At 35.7% G+C, this 25,852-nt stretch overlaps 2 protein-coding genes across 5 annotated transcripts; one reads left to right on the top strand and one right to left on the bottom strand.

Moving 5' to 3' along the window:
- Positions 1–82: 82 nt before the first annotated feature.
- On the bottom strand, positions 83–16,455 carry LOC149077122 (cytoplasmic dynein 2 intermediate chain 2-like). Of its 4 annotated transcripts, none has more exons than XM_089244849.1 (12): positions 16,400–16,455; positions 13,883–13,967; positions 11,042–11,260; positions 10,450–10,501; positions 9,658–9,840; positions 7,300–7,424; positions 6,197–6,276; positions 5,196–5,269; positions 3,615–3,719; positions 2,329–2,489; positions 1,627–1,832; positions 83–261 (listed from the first exon to the last, which is right to left on the bottom strand). In XM_089244849.1, the coding sequence occupies exons 2-12, from the start codon at positions 13,904–13,906 to the stop codon at positions 135–137; spliced, it is 1,356 nt and encodes a 451-aa protein (XP_089100975.1). In that variant the 5' UTR covers positions 13,907–13,967; positions 16,400–16,455; the 3' UTR covers positions 83–134. The 4 variants fall into 4 exon arrangements, with proteins under 4 accessions (XP_089100975.1, XP_089100972.1, XP_089100973.1 ...); XM_089244846.1 differs by having other exon boundaries at positions 16,208–16,431; XM_089244847.1 differs by having other exon boundaries at positions 13,891–13,967; positions 16,208–16,431.
- Positions 16,456–16,828: 373 nt separating this feature from the next.
- LOC149077121 (V-type proton ATPase subunit e 2-like) lies at positions 16,829–25,852 on the top strand. Its single transcript, XM_089244845.1, has 4 exons — positions 16,829–17,011; positions 18,768–18,815; positions 20,755–20,885; positions 25,610–25,852. The coding sequence occupies exons 1-3, from the start codon at positions 16,914–16,916 to the stop codon at positions 20,846–20,848; spliced, it is 240 nt and encodes a 79-aa protein (XP_089100971.1). The 5' UTR covers positions 16,829–16,913; the 3' UTR covers positions 20,849–20,885; positions 25,610–25,852.

Here is a 25,852-nt window from a genome sequence, read left to right as displayed (position 1 = left end):
TACCATCATATACACAATGGAATGAAAATATAAATAATTCTCAGAAATGCCTAACAGCAAAATAATCAAAAAAATCTTTGTTCTCTCTACATTTATTTGCATTTAATAAGGCTTTATCTATACAAAATTATGCATCAGTCATCTAATGTTCCAAGTGACTTGAGTTCTTCTAGTTCATACGTTTCCATAGAAGCAAGAGAGCTCCCAAGCTTCCAAATTTGAGCATTGCCATCTTTACTACCAGTTACAAGTAGATTTTCACTGACAAAAAAAAAAGAAAAGAATTAGTCATAAAAAAACTAGAATGTTAAACTTAGGATTATACTGGTCGTTTAACTAGTCACAACATAGTAATGCTGCTTGGGGAGGCGGAGCGGCAGTATTATAATGGAAGCTAATCTAAATTGTTCGCTTTACTTCATTGGTTGGTAATGATAAATCACACAAAAGGCACAATATATATTTCTGTTTCATTTCTTTTTCCTATCAATCCTATATTAATAACCCCCCCCCCCCCGATTCTGCTCGGAGAAAACTGTGGGCTGATTGCATAATTTAATGTGACTTAGATGGAATTAGCTCTGTGTTACTCAAAGTGTGCATAACGGCTTCTAGAGGCATCACAACCTTTGTCAGGGTTGTTGCGGTGAGCTAAAGATATTAATTTGAGTGCCTATTTATGGTTTGAAGTAGTTCTCTTACAAGTGAAAATATCTACTAAACTATTTTATAGGGAACTGCAGATGAATCATGAATTGGGCAAGAGAGCCACCGGTGACAAAAATTTGAGATCCACTGGGTTAGAGAGAAAATTTCTTTGCATTGAGAAATAAACTTCACGAAACATCTGGACTTTTCAATTCTAAAATGAGAGGATTTTACGAAGGCGAGATATCTTGTAAATGCAACTTAAAGGATTAAAATGTGTCATGTTCTTAGTTTCTTCACCTTCAACCATTAGGGTCTTTCTTAAACTTTGTGATCAAGTATTGTTTTTCTGTAGTTTATTCTCTGGTCTAATTTTTCATATATCTGTGAATTTTCTCAGTAAGTAAATTGATATTTTCTTTATCTTATGTGAGTGTGACCTGATCATCTGCAAATGTCAAGCTGGGGGGAAAAACACTTTGTTATTCTTAAACCACTTTCCATTTTTTTCTCAGTGAACTGTAAATAAATATTAGATATGTATGACTACATCTAACAAGCATTAGCAATATGAACCAGAAATACCAATATCTAAATACTGTAGTTTTTAAGTATGTATTATCAAAAGCATGATGTCTTTCATTTATCATTGTCAATTCTTTTAACATTTCCTGCCTAGACACAACAATAGAATTATTTTTCATTACCTTACTTTCATTTTATTCAGAACCAATGTTATCCAAAAAGATAATTTTGAAAAGTAACTTCACTTCTCTCCAAAATTTTTAGGGATAATTTCTTAAAAACAAGAGTAATTTTTTTAATGAAAAAAAGGAAAAGAAAAATTACTTTATTAAAAAAAATTACCTGAAACTTGAAGGAGTATCTTTACTCCTCAATGAAATTTGACGGAGTAAAGTTAAATTTTGATGCATATTGGCTAAAACTACTCAGAACATAACTGATGTCAGCACTTACTTTCCCTTGCTAAACACAACTGCAGTGCCTCCCACTTTTTCATCTGCTAAGGGAATCATATCACTAGGTTCCATGTGGCTGACATGAAGATCAAATGTGTATAGATTTCCATCGGCGGTAACTGCAGCTATCACTAAAGGGCGAGTTGTTGACCAGTGGGCTTTCACTATTCCAGAATCAAGCTTGATTGTTATGACAGGTTCAGCCTGAATTAAAAGAAAATGAAATTCACATAGTTTCACAAATTCCTTTACCGTATTTTAACATGTATAAGGAACCTCTTTTTGCCCAAAAATAGGAGGGTAGACATGGGTAGTATTATAGATATATCTTTTCAACTTTTTCCCAAATTTTAAGCCCTAAAAATCAGGGGTTCCTTATACACATTAAAACATGGTACTTGCTTCAAAAAGGTTTATATAATCATGACAATCATTATTCAGGTGTGGTTGTCTTCATGAATGCATTTTTTATATTTTTGAAAAAAAAAAATGTGTAAAAACATTTAAAGCCATCCATCTCCTCAGGACAGAGTGCAAAACATCTCAAGATGGTCTCTCTTGGCTGTAAGCAGTCATGTCTTTGTGAATAAACATTCTCAGAAAAGTATATAAAGAAATGTGATTGTTCCAAAAGTCAATCAATCAAACACTTGAAAAATTTGAGAGTTGTATGACTCTCAATAGGTCAAGTATCTCATACTTTCAGCACAGAGAAGATTCTTATTTCCCCTCCACCACTTGAGGTGAGAAATAAATTTCGTGCAAAGGGAGAAAACTGCACAGTTGTAGTATGTCCACTGGCATTCTTCAAATGGCTCATTTGTATTGGTGACTTCAGGTGTAGTGACTGAGCTTGTGGATCTGAAAAAAAAAAAAAAATTAACATGAAAGTGAAAAACTATCGCATTTTGAATAACTTCAGTGAAGAAATTCAAGTTAATCAATTACCGTCATTAACCCTAGAATACTAACTCTATGTTTCAAAGACATAGAGGTATAGGCAGTTAACATACAGTTTTGATCAGCTTTTTTTTTTAGTTAGTATTCTAGGGTGAATGACAAGAACAATGTCAGTTGTTATGCATGATTATTTACATAACACACATAAATAATGTTATTTCCTACATATAATCTGCAGGTTATAAGTTCATAAGTCTGAATACCTTAGTGCAGATTACAGGCTGATACATATTTTGTGCTTTTTTATTCCAACTGAGAGATTGGAATGAAAACTAATATCCCTTAACCCATTAATAATCGAGGACGAGATATGTTGTCCCTGTGTAAATAGAAGAAATACATTCGAGGTCTATCTCTTCCCCCCTCCTCCTTCATTCTGAAGTCCATTGGTAACTGTGCGAAATAATTTTTTACCCTCAGTATGGTTTGATGATTAAAAAAAGGTAGCATAAAAACATAGGGAGAGGAAGAAAGGACAGAAAACCAGGTTTTCTCATTTTTTTTCCCTTCATTTTCCGTGTGTAAATAACAATGCCACTTTTTTAGATTTATCTTTGCTAGTTCAACTGCACTTCGTTCAAATTTGTTGCCAAAAGTTTGTCCATAAAGGGGTTAAAAGTAACCAACAAAAATATTTTTTAAAGTAATCTACAAAAAAATAGTTTGAGAATAGCTTACAAAAGTCAAACATAAATTTTTTTTCTAAAAATGTGACATGAACACTTTGGTCACTTAAGATTTCATTAGTAGTGATATTGATCACTCCCAGAATGATAAACGAAGATATATTATAACATTAAAATAAAAAAAAAGGAATAAATTTCACAGAGCGAAAAAAACACATGCATTCGACTCATACAGCATGTTGCCAACTAAATAATAGAAGAATGAAGATTTATATATTTTTTTGTAGCCATTAAAAAAAATGCTTCATAGAATCGAGTGAAATTGGTGGACTAAAAATATTTAAAGTTACAAGTACATCTCTACATCACAACTCAGGAAAAATTAAAATTGATACTTTACAGTGGACCACAGTCTGTGAGTTGAGTGAGCACTGGAAAATACCACCACCCTCCGTTCCAATCACAAATATTGACGAGTCTTCACAATTCAGTGACATACTCGTGACTGCAGAAAATAAGAGAGAATAAGAAAAATTGGCAAAAATAACTTGTATAATATTTCTTAAAAAACTTTGCTTTGCATCTAACTTTTAATCCTGGGTGAGATCAATTGGAAAATACATTGATTTCAAGTCTCAAATAATGAGTATTTGATAAACTTATTCAATTCGTGACTGACAAAGCATGGAAAAGGAAATTTAACATTTAGCATGTGAAAGCTCTTTGAGGCACTTTGAAGAAGTTAAAACTGACAGAATTGTCACATTACTGTGTCTTCTTTCAGTCTACGTAGAATAGTACTGTCACACCCTGACTTAAGTCAGTAATTTTTTCCAAGATTAACAATGTAAGTCAAAGAAGACGTAAAAGTTAAGGTAAATTTTTTCACCGATTTATTGTTAAAATAACTAGGCAATTAAATTTCAAAATACCAGTTGCCATAATCTGTAGCTATTGTATTTAACAACACCAATAATTATCGCCAAAAAAGTTGTCAAACATAAAAAACATTAACAATTATTGCTAAAATTACATGAAATAAGAAGCTGGAAAATCTGCAGTAAATTAAAATGCATTTTATCACAAAAAATGAGTAACTTTGCCTGGTTTTAATTTATACAAAAATTGCCACGTTTTTAAGACAAATAAACCATTCGACCAGTTGAATTTATTTGTCTTAAAAACGTGGCAATTTTTGTATAAATTAAAATGCATTTCACAAAAAAAAAAAAGAAACATGATAAGTATGTAACACAAATACCTTTATTTAATAATCATAATTACCATAACCTGGTTTCTAAACAACTGAAGTTATCTTCATGTGTGATTTCAGTTTAGATGAGAAATTCGAGTAAGCGTAGTTGGAAATATGGGGAAACAGAAATGTCCCGTAAAATAAAAGTAAATGGCGACCTTAATTTTTTTATCTGCACCAGTGTTTCCCAAAGTGGGCAATGGAATGGTCTGGGGAAGGGGACGATAGAACAGTGGTTCTCAACCTTTGGAAGCTCGCAGCCCGGTTTTATTCATTTTTGTAAGTGAAAGGCCTGGTCAAACACATGATTAACGGAACATGAATGGGGGAAAAGGAAACGGCAGATCAGTCGCGGCCGGTATGAATGATGTCACGGTCCGGCTGTTGAGAAACGCTGCGATAGAAGCTTTGCATTTAACATAGGATCCTATGGGTTCACTTGAGTTTGGCAATGATAAGAAAAAAAAAATTCTGAAAAAAGGGCGATGGACTAAAAAAAGTTTTGGAAACTGATCTACATAGTATTTGTCTCTTTGATGTGAGTCTCATGGAAGAAACATTTTATTTCTAAAAACAAAACATCAAAATTTTACAAACTTTTCTCCAAGTGTGTGTAAAAAATTGTTTTTTAGAATGACCAACATTAATGCTGGGTGATGTAAATTGAGGCAATAAAAACAAACAAGAAAAGTTGATATAGAAATTAACAGAGAAGATAGATTTTACCTCCTACCTCGGCTCCAGGGCGAATGCTTTTAATGCCCAGGTTTCGTGAAAGTTGTTCAGCTAACACAATGAAACTAAAAAGAAAATATTTATGACTGATCATATGGAAAATAGCTTTACATAATAAGAATAACTCATAAAATGGTGTCTAAAAGCTTAGAGATAATGAAACAAATAATAGAAAGAGATGACCTTTTCAATGAAAGAATAAACATACGAAAAACAATGTAGATGCACCCAAAACATGGTGAGATGATAGCTATATGCATTTCAGAATGGTATGAAGTGATCTTCAGTAGCACAGGAAACATAAGTGTTATTTTTTATATATTTTTTTCTATGCTACTAAAGAAGAAATTTCATACTATTTCAAAACACATATAGCTGCTCTTCTCACCATATTTTGGGTATATCTACGTTGTTTTTTTAAATGTTTATTCAAAGATATAATGTTCATTTCTAAAAAATGAAAACTGCAGAATGAAATCATCAGTATATATTATTTTTTTTATATGTGTGACATATAAGTAGACTCCTGATTGTCGTACATGCAGAGGACCAGAAGATAGGTTATGCCAAATAATCTAAATCGTCTGAAACCAAAAGGACATATTCTCAAAAGCATTTTTCAAGCTGGAAAACATTGAACTACAAGCGTAAATACTATAAATAACCATTCCAAGCATAAATAAAATATTAAAAAAAAAACTAATATGAATTTAGGAAAAACAAAATCTATAATTATCTTTCTGTTGAATACTTTTGAGACCATCCTTCAATTTTGTATATCAGTGAAGTATGGGAAGTGAGTTGGATAATTGAGTGTTGGATAAGTGAAAATCTACTGTATTTGAAAAATATGCTAAAAATATTAATTCAAGCAGTAATTTACATAACTGAATGAACTGCAGGTTCTCACTCAGAATAGATTCACAAGAATGGTTTTAAAAAATCAAATCGCACTGGAAAATAAATAAGTTTAGACAAATTAGTTCACTCACCCATCTCCCAGTTCAATAGAGCTTTGCTTTTCTGAATACTTCCACACTAAAATTTTACCATCAAGGGCACAGCTGATGAGCTACATAGCATGGAAATAAAACTAATTTTTCAACAAAAATGATACAATAATTATTGATGCAGGTCAGTCAGGAAGAGTGAATGCACAATGAATAGTAGATCAAAATTAATCATAAAAACCACAATATTGAAGATATTGTGTAATATATTGATAGATTGTGACGATACTGATAACTATCAAATTGTGTTATTAAAATATATTTTCCAAAGTGATAGGCTGTTTCCACTATAGAAACATTCATCCTATGACATTATTTACTCGAGGATGTGATTTTTCTTTACTACTATTACTTCATCAATATTTTGCTGAGGAATTTCTACAAATCAGTATTTTAAGGAATGTGTTAATGTGTGTGTGTGCAAGTATGCATGGCTGTAATATATATATTCAGGCTGTCAGAATTATGCTTGTTTTGTTACAATGGTGCTGCCACCAGTCTTCCATATTTTGAAGTGAAAATGACAAGTACTGGAATTTTCGTGTTTTGTAGGTCAGGTCTGGAACTAGAGGAGACAAAGGAGACAAATTTAGGGGGACAAAAAAAAACCACCCTTATAAAATCATCAAGTTTTACACAGTGTAAGGAGCAGTAAAATCATGTTTGCCTCCCCCCCCCCCCCAAAAAATAACAAACATATCCTTTCCTAGTGTATCATGTTGAAAAGGTGTGCCTGCTCTCTGCAGAGGATTTTTCTGCACTGCAGTACCTAAAAAAAAAATCTTAGTTGATAGTGAAATTGGAGAGAGAAGTTCAAAAACACCATAATTTCTAATGATACCATGGAAAAATAGTTTTTACTTTCCCACAAAACTTTTTTAAAATTTTATATTGACAGAATTATGAAAGCTCTTTTTACAAGTTTCTTCTCATACTACCATTACAATTTGTTGCATATTGAACCTAGATTCAAACTCATGATATTCTATGAGAAAAAAAAACCAATTATTATAATAAATAAATTAGGGTGAAAAAATCTTGTTCACTGAAATACAAATCAAAAACAAGTTAACTCCAGATAAAACCTTATTTTTGGTTTCAGGATTCCACACAAGTTCCGTGATAGGTTCTCTATGTGCACTGTTCATTGCTTCAGTGCTAGCTATGAGCATGTCGTCTTCTCTTGCAATGTTCCACAAATATATGGTTCCTAAAACAAGAGGAAAAAAACGAAAAAAAAAAGAAATTATAATTCACATATAACAAAGAACTCATGACATAATAGTTCTAATGTGTGAGAGCACTTGGATGACAATGTATAAATTTTAAAACCACAAATTGAATTGTTTAAAAAAACCTATTGCATAATATTATTGCCTATTGCATTATACAATAGATACTAGTTTTTATGACCTTAAACTGACTTAAAACAATTAGTTTGTAAATGGGAAAGATGTTTAAAATAATTACATATAGTTTGGGACCCAGAGGCCTAGTTTGTAAAATCAAGTGACAACTGTGATTGTAATAGTTTTTATATAACTAAACATTGTCATCAGAGGAAAAGCTCTGCATTGTATCCAGAAATTATTGCTTCAATATCATAATTATAAAAGGAATCAGTATCTGAAAGTGGGATATAAATTAGCCCACTAAAATTCATACAGTAATTTTAATTTTGACATTTAAATAAATCTGACGCATATTTGAAAAAAAATTAACTACAGGGTGGATATAATTAAACTGTCACTACTTAGACCTATATAGAGCTAGTTCTGGTGGATGTATTTCATTGAAATTTGGTATATGTGTTTTATGGACCATGAAGAAATATAAACCTCAATAACAATAGTAATAATAGTTCAAATTTCAAACCACAAAGTGAAAAATTGTGCTTATAAAACAAAAAATACAACCTTCAGTTAATCACAGCATTTGTTCAATATGCATTATATTTGCATCAATATAAGCTCAAAATGTGTTATAGTCATGCACAACAGTAAGGTGAAGCATTTATTGAGGAATTGCAGCAATATGTTGCATTTGTTTTCAATTAAGGCAGAGTTTGTGTGTTTCTCCACAGACAGTGCTGGATTTCCCTATATGCTAGACGGCTATCGCGGTGTAAAGATATCTAACTCTAAAAAATAATTTGACTGAATGCAAGGACAAGATAAAGACTTCAACCTAAGATCTCAAGATCTGCAGTGAGCTTCAAAAATCTGAAACTGTTATTTTTTGGAGAAATTTCTTAAAGATCAAATTTTAACACATTGAAGTGAAAAGTTTAAAATTTTGTTACCTCATATTACAAATGTTTAAAATGAATTAGATACGTATTAGGTCTATAAATTACTGTATATCGTATTTATATTCAGCACAACAACAATTTGTCGTTTGTCATTGACAAGTGACAGCTGGAGTTAGACATATAATGGACCGATTAACTTCAATAGCCTAGGGACCCAGCAAACCTAAATCTGATCCTGTCCGTAGACAAGATCTTTCTAAAATCCTCGCTACTAGAAGTCGTCGAGATTCACGTCTGGTGAATGAGGAGGCCAGGCATATTGAAAAAACTTCTCTAAATTACCAGAGCATCTTCAAAGCAAGCATGAAACAATTACTTCACTTGTTTTTTTGTTACATAAAAAAAAGTTACTTCTCTTGCTGGCCAATATGGGGTGTTACACCTTCTTGCATGAAAACAGTACTCTGTAAACATTGTTTAAGACAGGAATGACTGCTGCTGCAGAAGTACTCTGCAACGGGCACTTGTGACGGGACACCTTTTAGGGCCTTCAAATGAAGACTCCCCCTGTCTCACACTTCAGCAAGTGACTGACGCAAATGAATGCATATTGAACAAATGCTGTTACTAAATGAACTTTTCTGTTTACGATTTCTGTATCTTGTTCTTTAAGCACCCTTTTTCACCTGTTGGTAAAAAATTTAACCATTTTGACTGCAGTTTTCTTTTCCCCATGGGCCATAATGCATATACCAAGTTTCGACAACATACATCCACCAGAATTAGTGCTACTGCTGAGTAATATCAGTTTCATTATAACTATCCTGTATATACAGTGTTATTTTGACTCATGGACTTGAGTGAATGCTACGAATTTTGAAAATATCCACTGGAAATGTCCTGGCTAGCAAGCAGATATTTGACTCTACAGTATAAAAAGAATGAGAAACTCTCATTCAAATACATGAAGGCCAGAGTGCTTTGAACAAGTTGAGGTCAGTATTATCAGACTGTACCATGTTCTGCATTTGTATTTCTAAGTGAAACTATTTTTATCATATGCATAATGTTACACTGCACTATATTAATTGAAATTTAGAAATGTGATTGAAAATATATCAGTACAAGGAATTCTATGGTTTAACTATTGAAAGAAAGGAGAAAACAAGAATGAGAAAATGAATACACAAACCATTGAATTTTCCACCAGCAATTAAAGCTGGTAAGGATGGGTGGAAGGCCACAGATGTAATACAGCCGTCTACCTCAATTGATGTATGTGGCTTTTCAGGACTAAAATCCTTCCGGAATGGATTCCATATGCAAACAAGGGAATCATGGTCACACCAAGCTTTATGTTTCCTGTGAGCATAAGTTTATTTATGTTAAAGAACTTTCAGAATGATCAAAGATTCAGGATTCAACTAATCCTAAAGATTTGGATTACATTCACTTCAAATAAAGGGTTGCCTTGAAAAATTTTCACTTCAACGAGGAAAAAGTTATTTTTATTTTTAATTTTAAGATATTTATAAAAATATTTTCAAATCAATCACTTGCGAAAAGAGTACAAAATATACACATTAAAGTTTGCCCCCTTCCCCCATCCTGGACCAGTGCCACTTGGCTGGGATCTTTGACGGGGCCCAAAGCCCACCCGTGACTTGGTAGGGCCCCTGGTCAGCCCAGCCAGGAGAACTTCTCTCACTATTGCAGAAGATTTGTCCCAGGTAGTCGCATGGAACCACATGGTCAGCCAATAGTATCCTCCTACAGGCAATTAGTTGTTTCTTCATCTCCCTAAGCCAGACTTTCAACAGGCGTCTATACTGCATTTATAGTATGAAAAAACAAAAAATTATCATAATTGTCCTAGGCATCAGGGCCAGAGCTCTGTCAGCCACACCTTTGGGGGAGGGGGCACGTGTTGAAGAAATAGTAGATATAAAATAATTTTTTAAACAATAATAATAAAAAGGATATGCCACAGCAATAGCCATGCTAGTTGAATTCCATGATACATCAGAGCAAAGAAACTAAAAAATACAAGAATAATTTTTTAATCAGAACATTAAAGAGAAGAGAGTGAAAAAACTTAGAACCAGATGAAAAAGGTGTTTTCAAATCTACACTTATGTGATATGGTAAAAAAAAAAATTAAAATAATTTTTCTGTTTCCTATGTATATATGATACACAGGGTGATTCAAAACTCACTGTACAAAATTTTAGGGGAGGTAGAAAACACGAAAACAAAACAGAATCACATAGGAATGTATTACTGAAAACAACAACCTGAGCTGGAGGATAAACGAAGATACAGAAATGACAAACCAATAATGGGTGGAAAAACTCTTGATTTAGCGATACTTTACACGAGGACAGTCCGTGTACACATGCTCAAAATTTTAACCATCCACAGATACAAAAAAAATTGTGATTCTTTTTTCTCTTTTTTTGTGATTCTGTTTACTTTTTGTGTTTTCTACCTCCCCTAAAAGTTTGTAGGTTGAGTTTTGAATCGCCCTGTATACATTTAAAATGTGATACCTTTATGAAATAAAAATCATCACAAACCTCTTCACTTGGTAATTTGCTCTTTAAAACGTGGGTCCTTTCTGTTAAAGTAATGTCAGCATCATCTAACAAGGAGTATCGATCGAATGCATGACTTGTCAGATTGTTCTCTAAATATTTACAAATCTCTGGTGTTACTCGATTCAAGAACTGAACCAGACGCTCAGGATCAAATTCAGCTGAACTTACTTTTCTTTCATCACTAATATCTGTTTGAATCTGAAAAAAAGTTTGATACGATATATTGTACATATATGCATCAATTACGTTGAGAGAGAAAACTATTTATTGAAGAACAAATTTCCTCTGCATTTAGTACAATGAAATTAACAATATGAACAGAATCACCAATAATTACATAAACTCTCGATCCAAGACAGTGTGTGGAGAATCACTATGCAAAATTTTCCTATATCAACAAGTTTTTGTAAGTTTTGTTGTTATTATTTTATCGAAAAATTGCTGCTGCTCCAGCATTGGAGCGAAGTTATTGAAAATACTGCCCCCTCCCCAGGTCTTATACAGGGTGGATAATATCTGTCACCCAATAATTACGCACATGATTCCTTGTGGGAAAAACTAATACAGTGATACCTCAGCTAGCAATGATTCGTTCTGGAATTTCATTCATCAGTCAAAACATGATTTCCCATAGGTTTCTATGAAAAATCATTTGATTAATTCCAGGTTCTACCCAAAACGTAAAGATAAGTTTTTAAAACACTGAGGAACATTATAAAAAAGACATAAAATGACTAAAGGCTAAAAAGAACAGCTTCAAAACTTGATAAACAGGAATCTAAAGGCAGATGAGAGATATTGAAGATTTTTTTATTTTACACTAATGTACACATATATGCAACCAACATGGGCTTTAGTCTACTATTTGATGTTGACACAACCCAGTTGAGTTCGTAGGTGTCTCCATCCATTTGTGATTTTGTCAATTCATTTCTGTGTCTGGTACATGGAAATGGAAAAGATAAGCTTCTAGAATGTTCAGTCTGTTCCATTTGATGCTCAGAGTTGTGCACTGAAAGAATGTGTGTTCTGAAAACAGTTTTTTTTTCAATGTATTTTCTATTAGCTGAATCTTTCATTTCACATGAAATGGTTCAAAAAATTTCAGCAAAGACAAATGCAGGCACATCTGGAGAAAGATTCCAAGGTGGACATGAGTTAATTGGATTTGAGTGAGAGTAATTTTGATGAGGAGTGGTGCGAAAATGTAGCTTGTGGTGTGCCTTTTTTATGTTAGCACGTGCATTCATATCAACCAAAATGTTTGTCAGCTAAATCTGCATTTGTTATCCGAAGCAGAAAAATAGTAGCCAAAAATTTTGCAAACTTGGGCGTTCATTAGCCGATATATCACTGCATGAAAGTGTATTCCGTTTTTGGATTGGACAAATATTTAAGGAGATGTAATGTTTTGAATTTTTGTTATGTGTCAGTTTTGTAACAGTCAGTTAGTTATACACATATGAAAACAAAAGTAAATTTTTTCCCATACAAGCAGGTTACCCTTGCACGTTAATTTTTGAAAATGAACTAAAATATTCAATCCCTTTAGAAGCCAAGTTCTGCCTTTTTTTTCACGATTTTGAGTTTTACTATTTTTGTAGTATGATGTTATAACCTTGTTATTAGGTGTTAGCTTCGCCCATTATATTGGCAAATTTATCACCAGATTTATAAAGTTTTAGCCAAATAAGATCTACCAGAAAAATTGTTTTCTCAAAAAATCAATATTTTTTTTTTCAAAATATGGTAATTTGCTCTCTTTCATTGTTAAGTGAAATGTTTTGAGGGAAGGTACATACAGTGCATAGCGTTTACTATGGGATAATTCTTTTCTTGCCCTGTCTTTTAAATTAGATCACATGTTGATCAACAAATAAAACAGGGCAGTATTTTTTTGAGTTATTTTATGTATCAAAACTGTTACACATAAAAAGCTTCAACAAAAATTGTAAAAATGGTAGCTTGTGACGAAGGTGACACACACACATACAAGGAAAAAGATTTGGTTTGCTTTCCTGATTCTCTTTAGGGTTAATAGAATATTAACATCTTCAAAAATGCTGAGTTATATATGCGTTTGGTGTGTTTATATATACATACATTGTTTATACAGGGTGATTCAAAACTCAACGTACAAACTTTTAGGGGAGGTAGAAAACACAAAAACAAAACAGAATCACATAGGAATGTATCACAATCTTTTTTTCATATGTGCATAACTGTGGATGGTAAGAATTTTGAGCACTTGTTGTGAAACTTAACGTGTACACGTACAGCCCTTGTGTAAAGCATCGTTAAATAAAGAGTTTTTCCACCCATTATTGGCTGGTCATTTCTGTATCTTTGTTTATCCTCCCACTGATCAAGCTGGAGTTTCCAGAAATACATTCCTATGTAATTCTGTTTTGTTTTTGGGTTGTTTTTTTATGTTGAGTTTTGAATCACCCTGTATATATATATATTGTTCTGTGAATTTTGAACAGATGCAATCAATTTTTAAACCGTTACAACTCCATAATTATTGGACCAATCAAAAAACAGAATACACTTTTCCATATTAGTCTTCTACAAGGAATCGTGTGCAATTGTTGGGAAGTCCATATTATCCACTCTGTATATCAATAGATAGAACACAGGTTGTGGCAAATATTGCGGGGTAGGGCCCATGGGCACAAGTTTATGCCTATATGCTCAAAGGGTATCATATAAGAATGATAGAAAGAGAAATGATGTTAGATAGAGTCATGTTAGAAGATAACTATAGTACTGCTAAGTACTAACATTACATAATATCAACACATACATATCATAACATACTTTTTTACCCTTTCTTCCGGGCATCTGAGTTTCTTTTGTTTCAGATGGTAACTGAACAGTTTGGCAAGATGAATCATGAACTGGTCTAGAAAAAACAGTAATACATTATTGTATCTCATTTCTCTCCAATTTGATCACTACGCTACAGAAACAACGAACTTCTTTCCTTAGAGCTTATATGTGCTGAACACACAGGACCACACATGGAGAGTCAGATGTAACTCAGCTAGTAGCTCACATACACTGACATTTTTTTCACCAAAAGTATAAGAGTGGATCAAATGACAATGAAACAGTTGTTATAATTTGGTTTATTTTTGTATGAGTATGGAAAACTTGGTGTAGAGATAGAGGAGGATATAAGGAAAGCAACCTGCTCTGCAGAATGAACTTGCCCTGCGGAGTCACATGGAAACACCTAATATGTGCTGGTGGTCAGCCAACAGTGTTGTCCAACAGACAGTTGACTGTTTTTCAATCATGTCTGCAGAATGTTTGTGAGTAAAGAAAAGCAACATGATGTTTGTTTTTTGGTAGAAGAAGAAGCATACTTCTGGGTTTCTTGCAAACTCAGGACAAAGCCAATGAATGAATGAACGCCAGAACTTTGACACTGGGCTTATCCCATTGCCGAGATCTCTTCCAGTTCAGCTTCAGCTTCGTGGCAGAGTCCAGAACACTTCATTTTGTGTTTAAAGAAACCAAACAAAATTTTTGCAACATATTTTCTCCGGACAATTGGGTACTGTCGCAATGAACAAATTTTCTGTGATTACAGACGAGATTTGGTTGGGAGTTGGAGGAAAGTTCCATGGTTTCATTAAGACGGATGGATGTACACATATTAGGATGGAGGTATATTTTAAAAGCAATTAGGGAGGCCCCCATGCAATCTCATCTGTTACCTTACACTTGTCATATTATATACGCAGGATTCAAAAAAACAAAATGACAATCTTATTTTTAAATATAAAATATTCAACAGAGCGAGTCATCATCTCCCTCAGGACAATGGCAAATAAAGGCAGTGTACAGTAAATGTGCACTGTCATTGATTCATGTGCAAGACTGGGACTGGCACAAGCGTTTCTGCGAGGGATGGGAGTCTGTGAATGATAATACATGACCTGGTAAAACTCACCTCGTCAACATGGACACTTTGGTGAAAGAAGTCTACCAGACAATCAACCCCCCCCCCCCCGAACAGATGACACAATATTAAGGACATCAGCAAAGAGGTGGGAGTGCATTTTGGTTCCATTCGTACCATCATTACAGAGAAACTCCATTACAGTAAAGTGAGTGCACAGTGGGAACCTTTATGCCAGTTCTGCAAACGAGTCACAATGACAATGAATGCCTTCCTGTACTTATTCTCCCCGCCTTCATTCACTGATGCACATGGCAATCTTGAACTACTTTTGACACTAAAAAAACGAATAACACCAAATTTCTCTTCTTTACTAGCAAACATTCTGAATAGGATCTGAAACATTCTGATCTGACACAGATGAAAAACAACCAATTGCTTTGTTAGATGAAACTGCCAGCCAATTGCCAGCACATATCCCATGATTCTGTGCAACTACCAAGGGCAAGTTCATTCTGCAATAGGGGTCGAGTTCCTTATATATGTACCCCTCTACGTCTACACAAAGTTTTGCCGCACTCATACATAAATAAACCAATTTACAACTTTTGCATTTTCATTTTCTCTTATATATATCACATAAACATCATAAGGTACATTTATGCACACAAAGGGTATCTTAATAAATCGAAGCATTATAGCAAGGATGCTTAACTTTTTGAAGAGTGCCAACCATTGATGGTTTGAAAACACGTCACAGGCAACATAAGTGATCTGTAAATATGATGTTTGGCACTCAAGTGGCCTGGGAATGTGCCGCGGGCCACTTAAATGATCCGGAAATATGCCGTGGATCACTTAAGTGAGGTAATGAATGTGCTGCTATCCCAGTGATCCAGTACAGTGCTCTAGGTCACTTAATTGGTCTGTAAATATGCCATAGGAAACTTAATTGATCTGTAAATGTGCCATGGGTCACTTAAGTGATCCGGAAAAGAACCGCTGGTCACGTAAGTGATAAGAATGTGTCGCGAGCCAAGGGATGTAGATCAGTGCCCTAGGTCGCTTAATTGATCTATAAATGTGTAGTGGGCCATTTATTATGGCTGGGAATGTGCCACGAGTCACTTGGGGAATTTGGTTATGTGCCGCATAGTTCATTATCATGAAGTTTGAGGTCACGGGCCACATCAGATGACTCCGAGGGCCACGTTTGGTCAGCGCGATTATATTACCTTTTATCTTCAGAAGAAGGCAAGATATTCACACTTTCACCAGAACATAGAGTGAACATGTTGACGCAAAATAGATGCAATATAACAAAAAAAATAAATAAAATAAATAAACTTCTTCAAACTCTAGTGAGATGACTTCACCAAACAAAATAAGCAATTTGTTTGTTTACGCACATCTTGCTCACAACTCACTTATCAGGTTTTGATTAAGTACGGTTGCTATGGAAACCACCTTGATATGTTTTTACGGCCTTGACATCATCATCGTTGCATATGTGAAAAAATTAAGATGTTGTTTCACTTTTTTACTCCAATTTCTCTCAATATTCTGATAAATATTTGAAAAAAAACTGATTCAAAAATTTTAAAACTGAAAAGATAGCATATTGTAAAACAATCGTCTCTAAGTTTTCGAAACCGTGCCTATTTCTGTTCTATATTTGACTTCCAAAATTGATCAGTAATACTTTTTTTCGGATTAAAATAGGTTTGATTTTTAAATTATTTAGTTTTTTTATGGTATAAAACTATTTTCATGCTCAAATATCAAATTTTATGCATGAACACCCACAAAATGACTAATCGTTCACAAAGTATGTAAGTCCGCCGTCATGTGCTCGTGAATGATCTAGTTAGGACCTGATAACCCATAATATTTTGTGTTTTTCGTTTTTCCTGCGAAGGTTTCCATAAAATACATATAGAAATGGGCGCCTCAGCGGCTCCAGTCGTTATTTTCACGTTGTTTTGGTTAATCGTTGGAGGAGTGGTCCCATGGTTTGTCCCTAAAGGTGTTAACAGAGGGTATGTTCAATGGTTTTTTTTATATTAACCTATGCCGTTTAAAGGGCGTATGTATCCATGGGAGCCCCCAACATGGGCGATGCTGGCGGTGGTCATGGGCCCTTCCCCTATAAGGTTGTAACTGACCCCTGACTAGTGCCAGGGGTGTATTTACGGGGGGGGGGGGTGCCTTAGTGGGCAATGGTTCAGGACGGAAAATTTGAATAGGATTCAGAGGGTGGGTGATTCCGAAGAGGGTGGGAAAATTCTATAATAGCCAATAGCTGTAAGACCATTAACACGCTCTTGCCGAGGGATTTGATCATGGCCCCCACATCCTGGAGTGGGGCTCCTAGGATGGGAACTTTGGCAGGCCCTCAGACCAGACTTTTCACGGGCACCTTTATAGTGAATTTATAGCATGAAAAAATAAAAAAAATGATGAGAATCGTCCCGGGCCCTGTCATCCTCTTCCTTGTAGGGGCCATGGATTTGATCAATGAGTGACCTACAGAGTTTGCATGCTTGTGAGTGATGGAAAGAGTGAACTTAGAGGGTGAGCAAGTGTCTGAAAGAAGAACCTATAGAGTTTTTGAGCATGCGAATGACCTTAGAGACTAAGGGACCAGCTGAGTGAGCATCCAAAAGAAAGACTGGGAGAGTGTGAGCAGGTGAATGACCAGGTCAGTGAGTGGCCAAAAGAACAGATAATGAAGTGTGCAGGCATGTGAGTAACTAAAAGAAAACCCTAGAGAATGTTTGAGAATGGGAGTGACCTCTAAAGCAAGGGAACTGGTGAGTGAGCATCAAAAAAGTGACCTAGAGGGTAATAAACTAGGTTAGTAAGTGACTTAGGGAGCAAAGGACTGAGTCAGTGAGCAACCAAGAAAGTGTGCAAGCACGTGAGTGTCCTGAAGAGTGACTTAGAGACAGAGGGGGGGGGGCATTAGCTTTGAGTGGCAAATTTGAAGAAAGAGTGGTCAAGAAAATTAGCCTAGAATGGGGAAAGGGCAGTAAAATTTATGTAGCACAAAGGCAGCATAACCATAAATCCTTTTAGCAAACTAGGTGCCTGATGGTGATGCCTCCAAAGTAGATTTTTGCTGCAGGATGTGCGGGGTGTACCATGGACCGGACTATGGTGAATTGTCTCACAAATAGTAAATTATGCTTAATATATATAGTAAAAGATGGCACTGTAATCTTGCCACCTGTATCTGCATAGTAGCATGACATGCCAGTGAAGAAAGTCGACGATGCACACACTATAGCTACGTGTTTTTCCTAATGTTTATATTGTAAATAATATATCTGAAATTCTCATACAAATATGGAGTCAGGTCATTCAATGTTGTCACCATTGAACACCAAAGGGCTCGGGCAGGGGGGAATGCAAAGGAAACTTCGTATTTATTTTTTAACACAAGTGCTCTTCAGGGCATGGGTGCTCAATCGAGGGTCCACAAGCCTTTTGAGTTTGTGAAGGGGAATTAACAGAGGGTAGGCCCCTATGTTTAATGATATTTGACTTATTTTAATATTCCCCCCCCCCCCCCCCCCCCAAAGGATGAGACTATCTGGACTTTTTGATCCTGGGAACTGGAAAATTACATTTTTTTTGGTTACAAAAAAAACTACTAAGGTTCGCCTACACCTTGTTGAAAATGTTAATTTATATATTCATTGCCAAAGTTTTATCGACTGTCTCTGCTATAATAGTAATATATGTTCTATAAACATTAAAATTTTACTAATAAGGACAATTTTTACCTTACAGGGTTGTACAAACAATGTTGGTGACGACTGCCTTTTGTTGCTATTTATTGTAAGTTTCCATGAAAGCTCATTATTAATTTATCACTGTGTGGGTAAAATTGTTTGTCGATTTGAAATAATTATTTGATGACAAAAAACTCTAATAGTTGAAAAAATTGATTATAATTGCATTTTTTGGCTATTAAAATTAGAAATTATTCTTTATGAAATTCTGCATGAAAATCTCAATATTGTGGCACCCGGATGCATCAAAGATCACATCCGTGTAATGCCGTCTAACTAACAGATGCATCGTAAACAAACATCTCTCCAACAGACTCTCCCTGGACACTTCGACATGGCAACAGGCTGTTTATCTCTCTCTCTTCATTTCTAATTGCATTTACGATCGTTTTGTAAATGTTTATGTAAAGATTATGTAAGATTTTGTGTGTGTGTAAATCTTATTCTTTCAATTATAACATTGTTTCCAGGTTATAAAATGGTGAACCCTTTACACATTATAACATTGTGGATTGCTTCCTTAACCAAGCTTCTCACATTTGTGACACTATGGCAGGTCTTGACAAATGGAAGTAAAATTTGGCTCTGGGATAATTTCTTAAGGGTCCAAGCATATTCCCCTTTCTCTCCCGAGAAAATCATAAAAAACGATCTTTTGACATTTTAGAAATCAGAAATATTTTGTCGTACTTCTGCCTGATCAGAACTTAAGTAGTGCCCTGAAGTTAGTGACACAGTTTGGGAATCAAAGCCATATGAAAATGGATTCACCTCACATTCGAGCCTGTACTCAAGCAAATTTCTATGCTCAAGGTTAATGTGGATAGGATAACAAGAAACACGCCTGTGTCTCCAGAGGATATTTCAATGCATCAGGTCCCAGCATGCTCCCAAATTATGTGTGTTATAACTTAATTCCAAAATTCCACAGAATTTCGGACGGTGGCCAAAACTGGCTAGAGATCCCTACAAGGGTTCTAAAACTTTTTTCACCTGCGGTGCTCCTTCCCTTAATCAATGCTTATCAGTGGCTCTCTAGAGCAGTGTGACAAAGCATCACCACTCTGTGGCACCCCTGAAAAAAGGCTCACGGTACACAGTTTAAGAACCCCCTGCCCTAAAATATCCCCCCAAGCTATCACTATTTTGATTCCTCTGATAGTTAGGGTTGCCATAGCAAGTGTCACAAAAGGATGCTGGAGAAACACTTGCTTTGCTACAGGGGATCATAATCGTAAAAACAGAAAAAACATACGTGTTTTTTTTATATGGCCATGTCAGGCATGTGCGGAGATACGGGTTCCCCCCCCCCCCCCCCCGTGTCAAAGGTGGAGGAGTCGACTGATTTAATGTATAAATGTGACATCATCATCATCATGCCCCCCAGACTTCCAAAGTCTATCTCTGCCTATGGGCATGTGGTTGACAAAAATACATGCCCAGTAAAAATTTTTACGTGTTTTGGGCAATCAAGCCCTGATAAAATCCCCCTCGTTTTTCTGAGCATAACCCTTTCAAAGGGGCCCCCAATAAAAAGGCTGCTATGGCCCTGTCCCCCTTGTATGTTAAACAGGTGATTGAGGAGGAAATTTATCATCTCCAGTCTGGCTCCCAAGCGCGAAGACCTGCCCACCCTTCTGACTTACTCGTACACCTCCCTGCAGTGCAAACTGTTTGGGAACCACTTTTCTAATCCATTTAATAGTTTACCCATAGAGCAATATAATATGTATGAATGAATGCAAGTAGAGAGGCGTTTAGCTTAAGAAACTTTTTGTAATTCCCCTGCCAATTTCTTTGTGGTTGATTGGATTATAAGGGGTCTTTTTTTTAGCTCTCATATTTTCCTGTTTTTCATAGTTACTTCAGTGTCAAAAATTTATGTATTATAAATCAATATGAGAATATTTGGATGCTCAGTAGCCTGCAAATGATATTAAATTCTAATTATGGCTGTCTATGTAATGTATATGCTCTTCTTTCAGCTGGTTATGTGCTTATATGGCACAGATGAATCCTCTTTTTGGTCCGTTGCTTAAGTTACCTGTGGTAAAAGTTATGCAAATTGAATGGCGTTAATGTGGCAGAGATATCTAAAATAGCTAATCTGAGTGAAGTGAGTATAATAACAGCTTATTATTCTAATAAGGATTGTGTGTACTGACTCGTTGATGCTTTATGTTGTTTTTTCAGCCTTACTATCTTTAAATCTGTATTTAAAGGATTGTTTACAAGAGTTAAGTGATGAAGTACAATGGTCGTTTGGTAAGGTAAAAAAAGGTGTTTTTGGGTAATTTTTTTTCATTGCCTCCTTCAGGATCCCCCACACTTTCTCTAACAATTTCCAAACTTATTTATCCCATCAGAAAATTATATTTTCTCTAATTCCTCAAGTACATTCGTCCCCCAGTATTTATTCGCTGTCATAAAGACGGACTCGCATTGTGAGGATCCGGGTTCGAACCCCACTGTTGCCACAGTAGTGGTCGACTGAAGTTGGTTTCCTGTGGTTCTCAACGTCGAGGCACAAATGCGGGCCGATCTCCCCATTAGGAAAGTCTCGCCACAGAGAGCAACAGGCCTACAACGATAAATTATTCAATCATTACACTTCACTCATAGTTAGAAAAACTGGTGGCAGATGGCAGCACTACAAATAACAAGCATTACACAGAAACAAACTTCACGTCAGGTTTCACTACACGTACATTCCAGCATGTACCAATTCGTTAGAGGTTCCGCAGAGGAATATGGACGAGGTGCATGTGTGGTTTAGTAGTATTTATTCGCTGGAGTTACATTCTGGGGATGATTGCAAATAACCCAAACCATAAATTTTTGTCTTTTTAGGCATCTCATTTATACAGTATCTGCTTTGTGTGGAAAAAGTAGGGGGGGGGGGGCGCAGATATGTGTATAATCCAAGAATGGCAGCAATGTCTAAAATATTAAAAAAGGTATGTACAGGCCATCGTCTATATCAGCTTTGGCTGAGTATTTTCATACTATTTGATTGAAAATGTCCAAATCGCATTTAGTTTCATTGTAAAACTGGATGGTTTCAGAGGGTCTTTTTTTTTCATTATTGTTGACAAAAACACTTGTATGCAGAGTACTCAATATAATAAGTATATTTTTTTGTTTTGTCCCTTGAAAAATATTTCCTATGGGAAATCTACCACACAAATTGAAATCATCCACGTCAACTTCTATCATGAGATACATATAAATCTCACTTTACTTGGGACATTATGAATACCGATATCACTTTCATCAGATTCATGGGTTTGGAAAAATTCTTAATTATCAGAATCTATATCTGAGATAAACAATTCAGCCACCATCGATTCATTTTCAGATAAATTTCTCAGAAAATGTGCTAATTCTTCCAAGCTGCAACCCTTTTGGGAGACATTGTTACTCTAGCAGAATTAGAAATGATCCTAATTTGTGATAAACGCAAAGAGGGAAGCAAAGAAATACCATGTCAGAACAGCCAATAAAACAGGGTTCATCTAGGACAAAACTATTTATCAGGTGATGGGTGTGACAGACACGTTTCAACAAAACAATGTTTAACAAATGTCATACAAAGAAAGGAACAAACACATCCAAACAGAACATATTGCAAACTCTATGTTGAAATGACACTATCAGACGTTCTAGGTAAATCGGGTTGAAAACTTCTCAATATTCAATAATTGATTTGAAAATTTTTGTGTATGTTTAGTAGGGAAAATGATTAAAAGTCACAAGAAATTTTTCAATTCAGAAAAAAAATTGTGCAATAAAAGTGCCCTGGTGTCATTTTGACACCAACGGACATTCCAGTGTTCAACAACAGTCTTGTAGAAACAAAATTTTCAGAAGCACCAGAAAAATCTTTAGGTGAGATTTTTTAAACAATTGATACATGAGAATTATCACAATTTTTTTCCAGAAAACTGGTGGGAAAGAGACCGTGAATACTGAGGGTCGACTGTAGTTGTGATGGCCTCTTAATTTGATGGGGAAAAATTCCACCCAGCCAAACTTTCAAGTTTAGGAACAGGAAAAGTCACATTGGGGCCAAATCTGTAGAACTCAGTTAATGAAAGATTGGTGTAAAGCCTAATTCATGCAATTTGGCCATTGTAATGATGGACCATTGTCTAAGTGAAATAGGATTTTGTGTGCTAATTTTGGTCGTTTCACCTGTTCCTTCAAATTTTCCAAAAGTGAGGCACAATGTTCTTTTTTTATTGTCTCTGTCGCTTTTGGAAGTAGTCCATGCAGGCATTACCTTGAAAATTCTTAAAAATTATGGCCATCACTTATATCAGCGGACAAAACAGCCTTTGCTATATTTGGTGCCGTTTCACCGTGCTCCATCTACCGTTTTGACTCTTGTGTATAGTAGTGAGTCTGTGTTTCATCCGCAGAGAAAAATTGATGCCAAAAGACTTCAGTGGTACGAGTCAATATTGAAAAATTTTCTTTTGAAATGCATTTTGATCAATCATTAGCAATTCCAGTATCCATCTTGGACAAAGCTCTTTTATTTCCAATTTCTGGTGGAGAATATTGTGAACCCATTCTATTGAGATGCCCACAATATCAGCTCCTCAAGCAACTTCAATCTGCGATCTTCCATAACGATATCATGGACTTTTCCAGTGATTTCCAGGGTGGTGGTTTTAACTGGATGCTGAGGATGTTCTTAGGTGAAATAGTGGCCTGTTTAATTTGATGATTCAAAAATAAATGGTCTTTGATAATGGTGCAGAGTCCTTATGAACTTATTCCAATTCAGCTTTGATGTGAGAAGCTTGTAACTATTTTACATAAAAATGTTTTCTTCACTGCATGACACTTATTATACATCTCCAGAATAACTGCTACAATCCGAACGACACCAAAAAATAATAATGAATCACAAAGTTTCTTGTGCTCTAACTTGTGACAGGTTTTGAAGTGTGATGCTTACATTGTGTGTGTGTTGTAATAATTTAAAAGGGATCTTGCTGCTATCTCTGAGATTTTACCTTACTTATCAATGACCTACGTAGTTAATTAAATTTTAAGCCATCGAATACTTAAGAATATATGCGACGGTTAAGGGCTGTTTACACAGGTTTAGTTGGTAAGTGATTTAGTGGTTAAATAGAATATAATCAGGTATATATTTTTTTTCAGTTAATTAGGTGCAATGTGTATGTTGTCATGTCTAATATTATCCAATATGATCATTCACTAATTTCTTTTTCAACGTTGGGATAGATTTTAGATTACTTGATGACCTAAAATTTAATCAACTACTTAATCGCTATTTCAGTTATACACTGCTGGCCACCCAAATTGCAACACCAAGAAAGACAAGAGATATCGTAACAATATTTATTTTGTAGATAACATGTTGACCAAGCATCAAATGATTAAATTTATAGACTTCTGTGAAGTGTGGTTCCTGCCAAAATCAGTAGCCAGAGTAGCCGCCATTGTTGGAGATCACCGCTGCCACACGCCTCGGCATTGATTCAAAGAGACTTTGGATGTGTTCTTGGGGTACAGCAGACCAAGCAGCTTCCACGCGTTGCCAAAGTTGATCTGGTGTGGCAGCTGGGGATGTAATCTGGGTCAATCGTTGAGCAACTATGGACCACATGTTTTCTATCGGCGAAAGATCCGGAGAGCGAGCTGGCCAGGGAAGCAATTCAATCTGGCGATTGACGAAGAACCTTTGGACAATGCGTGCCACGTGTGGTCGCGCATTATCCTGTTGAAATATGGCTGTGGGCAAGCCCTGAAGGTAAGGAAGGACAACTGGCTCCAACACCTCGGAGATGTAGCGCTGGCTTTTTAAAGTACCGGCAATGCGTACTAGAGGAGTGCGAGAGTGATATCCAATACCGCCCCATACCATAATACCCAGTGCAGGACCAGTGTGGCGGTGCATAACGCAGCTGTTCAGCATCCTCTCTCCACGGTGTCTCCAGACTCGAATCCGACCATCGTGGTGTTGCAGACAGAAGCGTGACTCGTCAGTAAAGACAATTTCATTTCATCGCACCATTGGCGGCGGAGACGTCTGTGGTTCTGCGTCAAGGGTAGACGAAGCAATGGACGTCTTGCGGACAGACCACTCTGCTGTAAACGGTGTCGAATGGTACGCGCAGACACTGGATGATGCGGTACAGACTGAATGTGCTGTGCTATGGTTCGTGATGTGGCTGAGCGATCCGTCACTGCCATACGCACAATATGCCTGTCATCACGTGAAGTGGTGCACTGAGGTGGATGCGATCGAACACGTCGGTCCGTCGTACCCTCCTGCATCCAACGATCACATATCCACATTACAGTTGTTTGGTTTCGTCCAACACGACTACCGATTTCCCTGAAAGATAATCCACAATCTCGGTAGGCCACTATCCTTCCTCTGTCGAACTCGGATACTTGATCAAAAGATGATCGCTGTTTTCTACGAGGCATAATTGATCGTTTTTTTGAAAAAACCACAAGAAAAACACAATTGCCGTACTTCAAATCGTCGAAATCTCCAAGCCTTAAATAGCGCTTTGAAGTGGCGCCACAGGCGCGCGTGATGTGCGTCTGCGCTAAAATTCTAATCATTTGCATATCTCACCTCCGCTAATGCATGTTGTAAATTTCATATTATTTGCATGCTTCCTTCAGGGTGTTGCATTTACGGTGGCCAGCAGTGTACTTTGGGCTGTAAATGTGAGCCAATCTCCCCATAAAAATGTCTCGCTTTTCTATCAAAAGATAGTGCTTTGTAATGTATGATGATAATGTGCATTTCCATAAAACTGAAAATTTATTCATTTTATTTAATTACAGGTATGTGTGATTAGTTGTGTTTGTGTCAAAAGCTAGTTCATTATTTATCCAAGAGAGTTTACTGGCAGAATAGAAATGTTATCTGATTTCGATTTTATTCTGGAAAAGCCAAACTGTGCAAAGAAAAAGATGTCGCCAACATTCCGCTGAATCTTTTGTGATTGTTTTATTTGAATATATAAGAAAAATATGTACATATTCCTTTTATGAAAATGAGCTTATTAAATGCTCATTGTTGAATTA

This window comes from Pholcus phalangioides, unplaced genomic scaffold, assembly GCF_987345545.1.
Source record: "Pholcus phalangioides strain wild (caught in Gottingen) unplaced genomic scaffold, Ppha-v1.0 ptg000015l_1, whole genome shotgun sequence".
Lineage (NCBI taxonomy): Eukaryota > Metazoa > Arthropoda > Arachnida > Araneae > Pholcidae > Pholcus > Pholcus phalangioides.
This window is presented reverse-complemented; position numbering and strand designations above follow the sequence as displayed.

Bases quoted from the DNA above. Each gene is read 5' to 3' on its own strand.
- LOC149077122 (XM_089244846.1), bottom strand. From the start codon at position 16,266: ATGTTCACTCTATGTTCTGGTGAAAGTGTGAATATCTTGCCTTCTTCT. The intron at 11,261-13,882 runs GTATGTTATGAT...ACTTTTTTTCAG, and splicing joins CCGGAAGAAAGGGTAAAAAA to ATTCAAACAGATATTAGTGA. The intron at 7,425-9,657 runs GTTTGTGTATTC...CTCTTGTTTTAG, and splicing joins TGCTGGTGGAAAATTCAATG to GAACCATATATTTGTGGAAC.
- LOC149077121 (XM_089244845.1), top strand. From the start codon at position 16,914: ATGGGCGCCTCAGCGGCTCCAGTCGTTATTTTCACGTTGTTTTGGTTA. The intron at 17,012-18,767 runs GTATGTTCAATG...TTTACCTTACAG, and splicing joins CCTAAAGGTGTTAACAGAGG to GGTTGTACAAACAATGTTGG. The intron at 18,816-20,754 runs GTAAGTTTCCAT...CTCTTCTTTCAG, and splicing joins GCCTTTTGTTGCTATTTATT to CTGGTTATGTGCTTATATGG.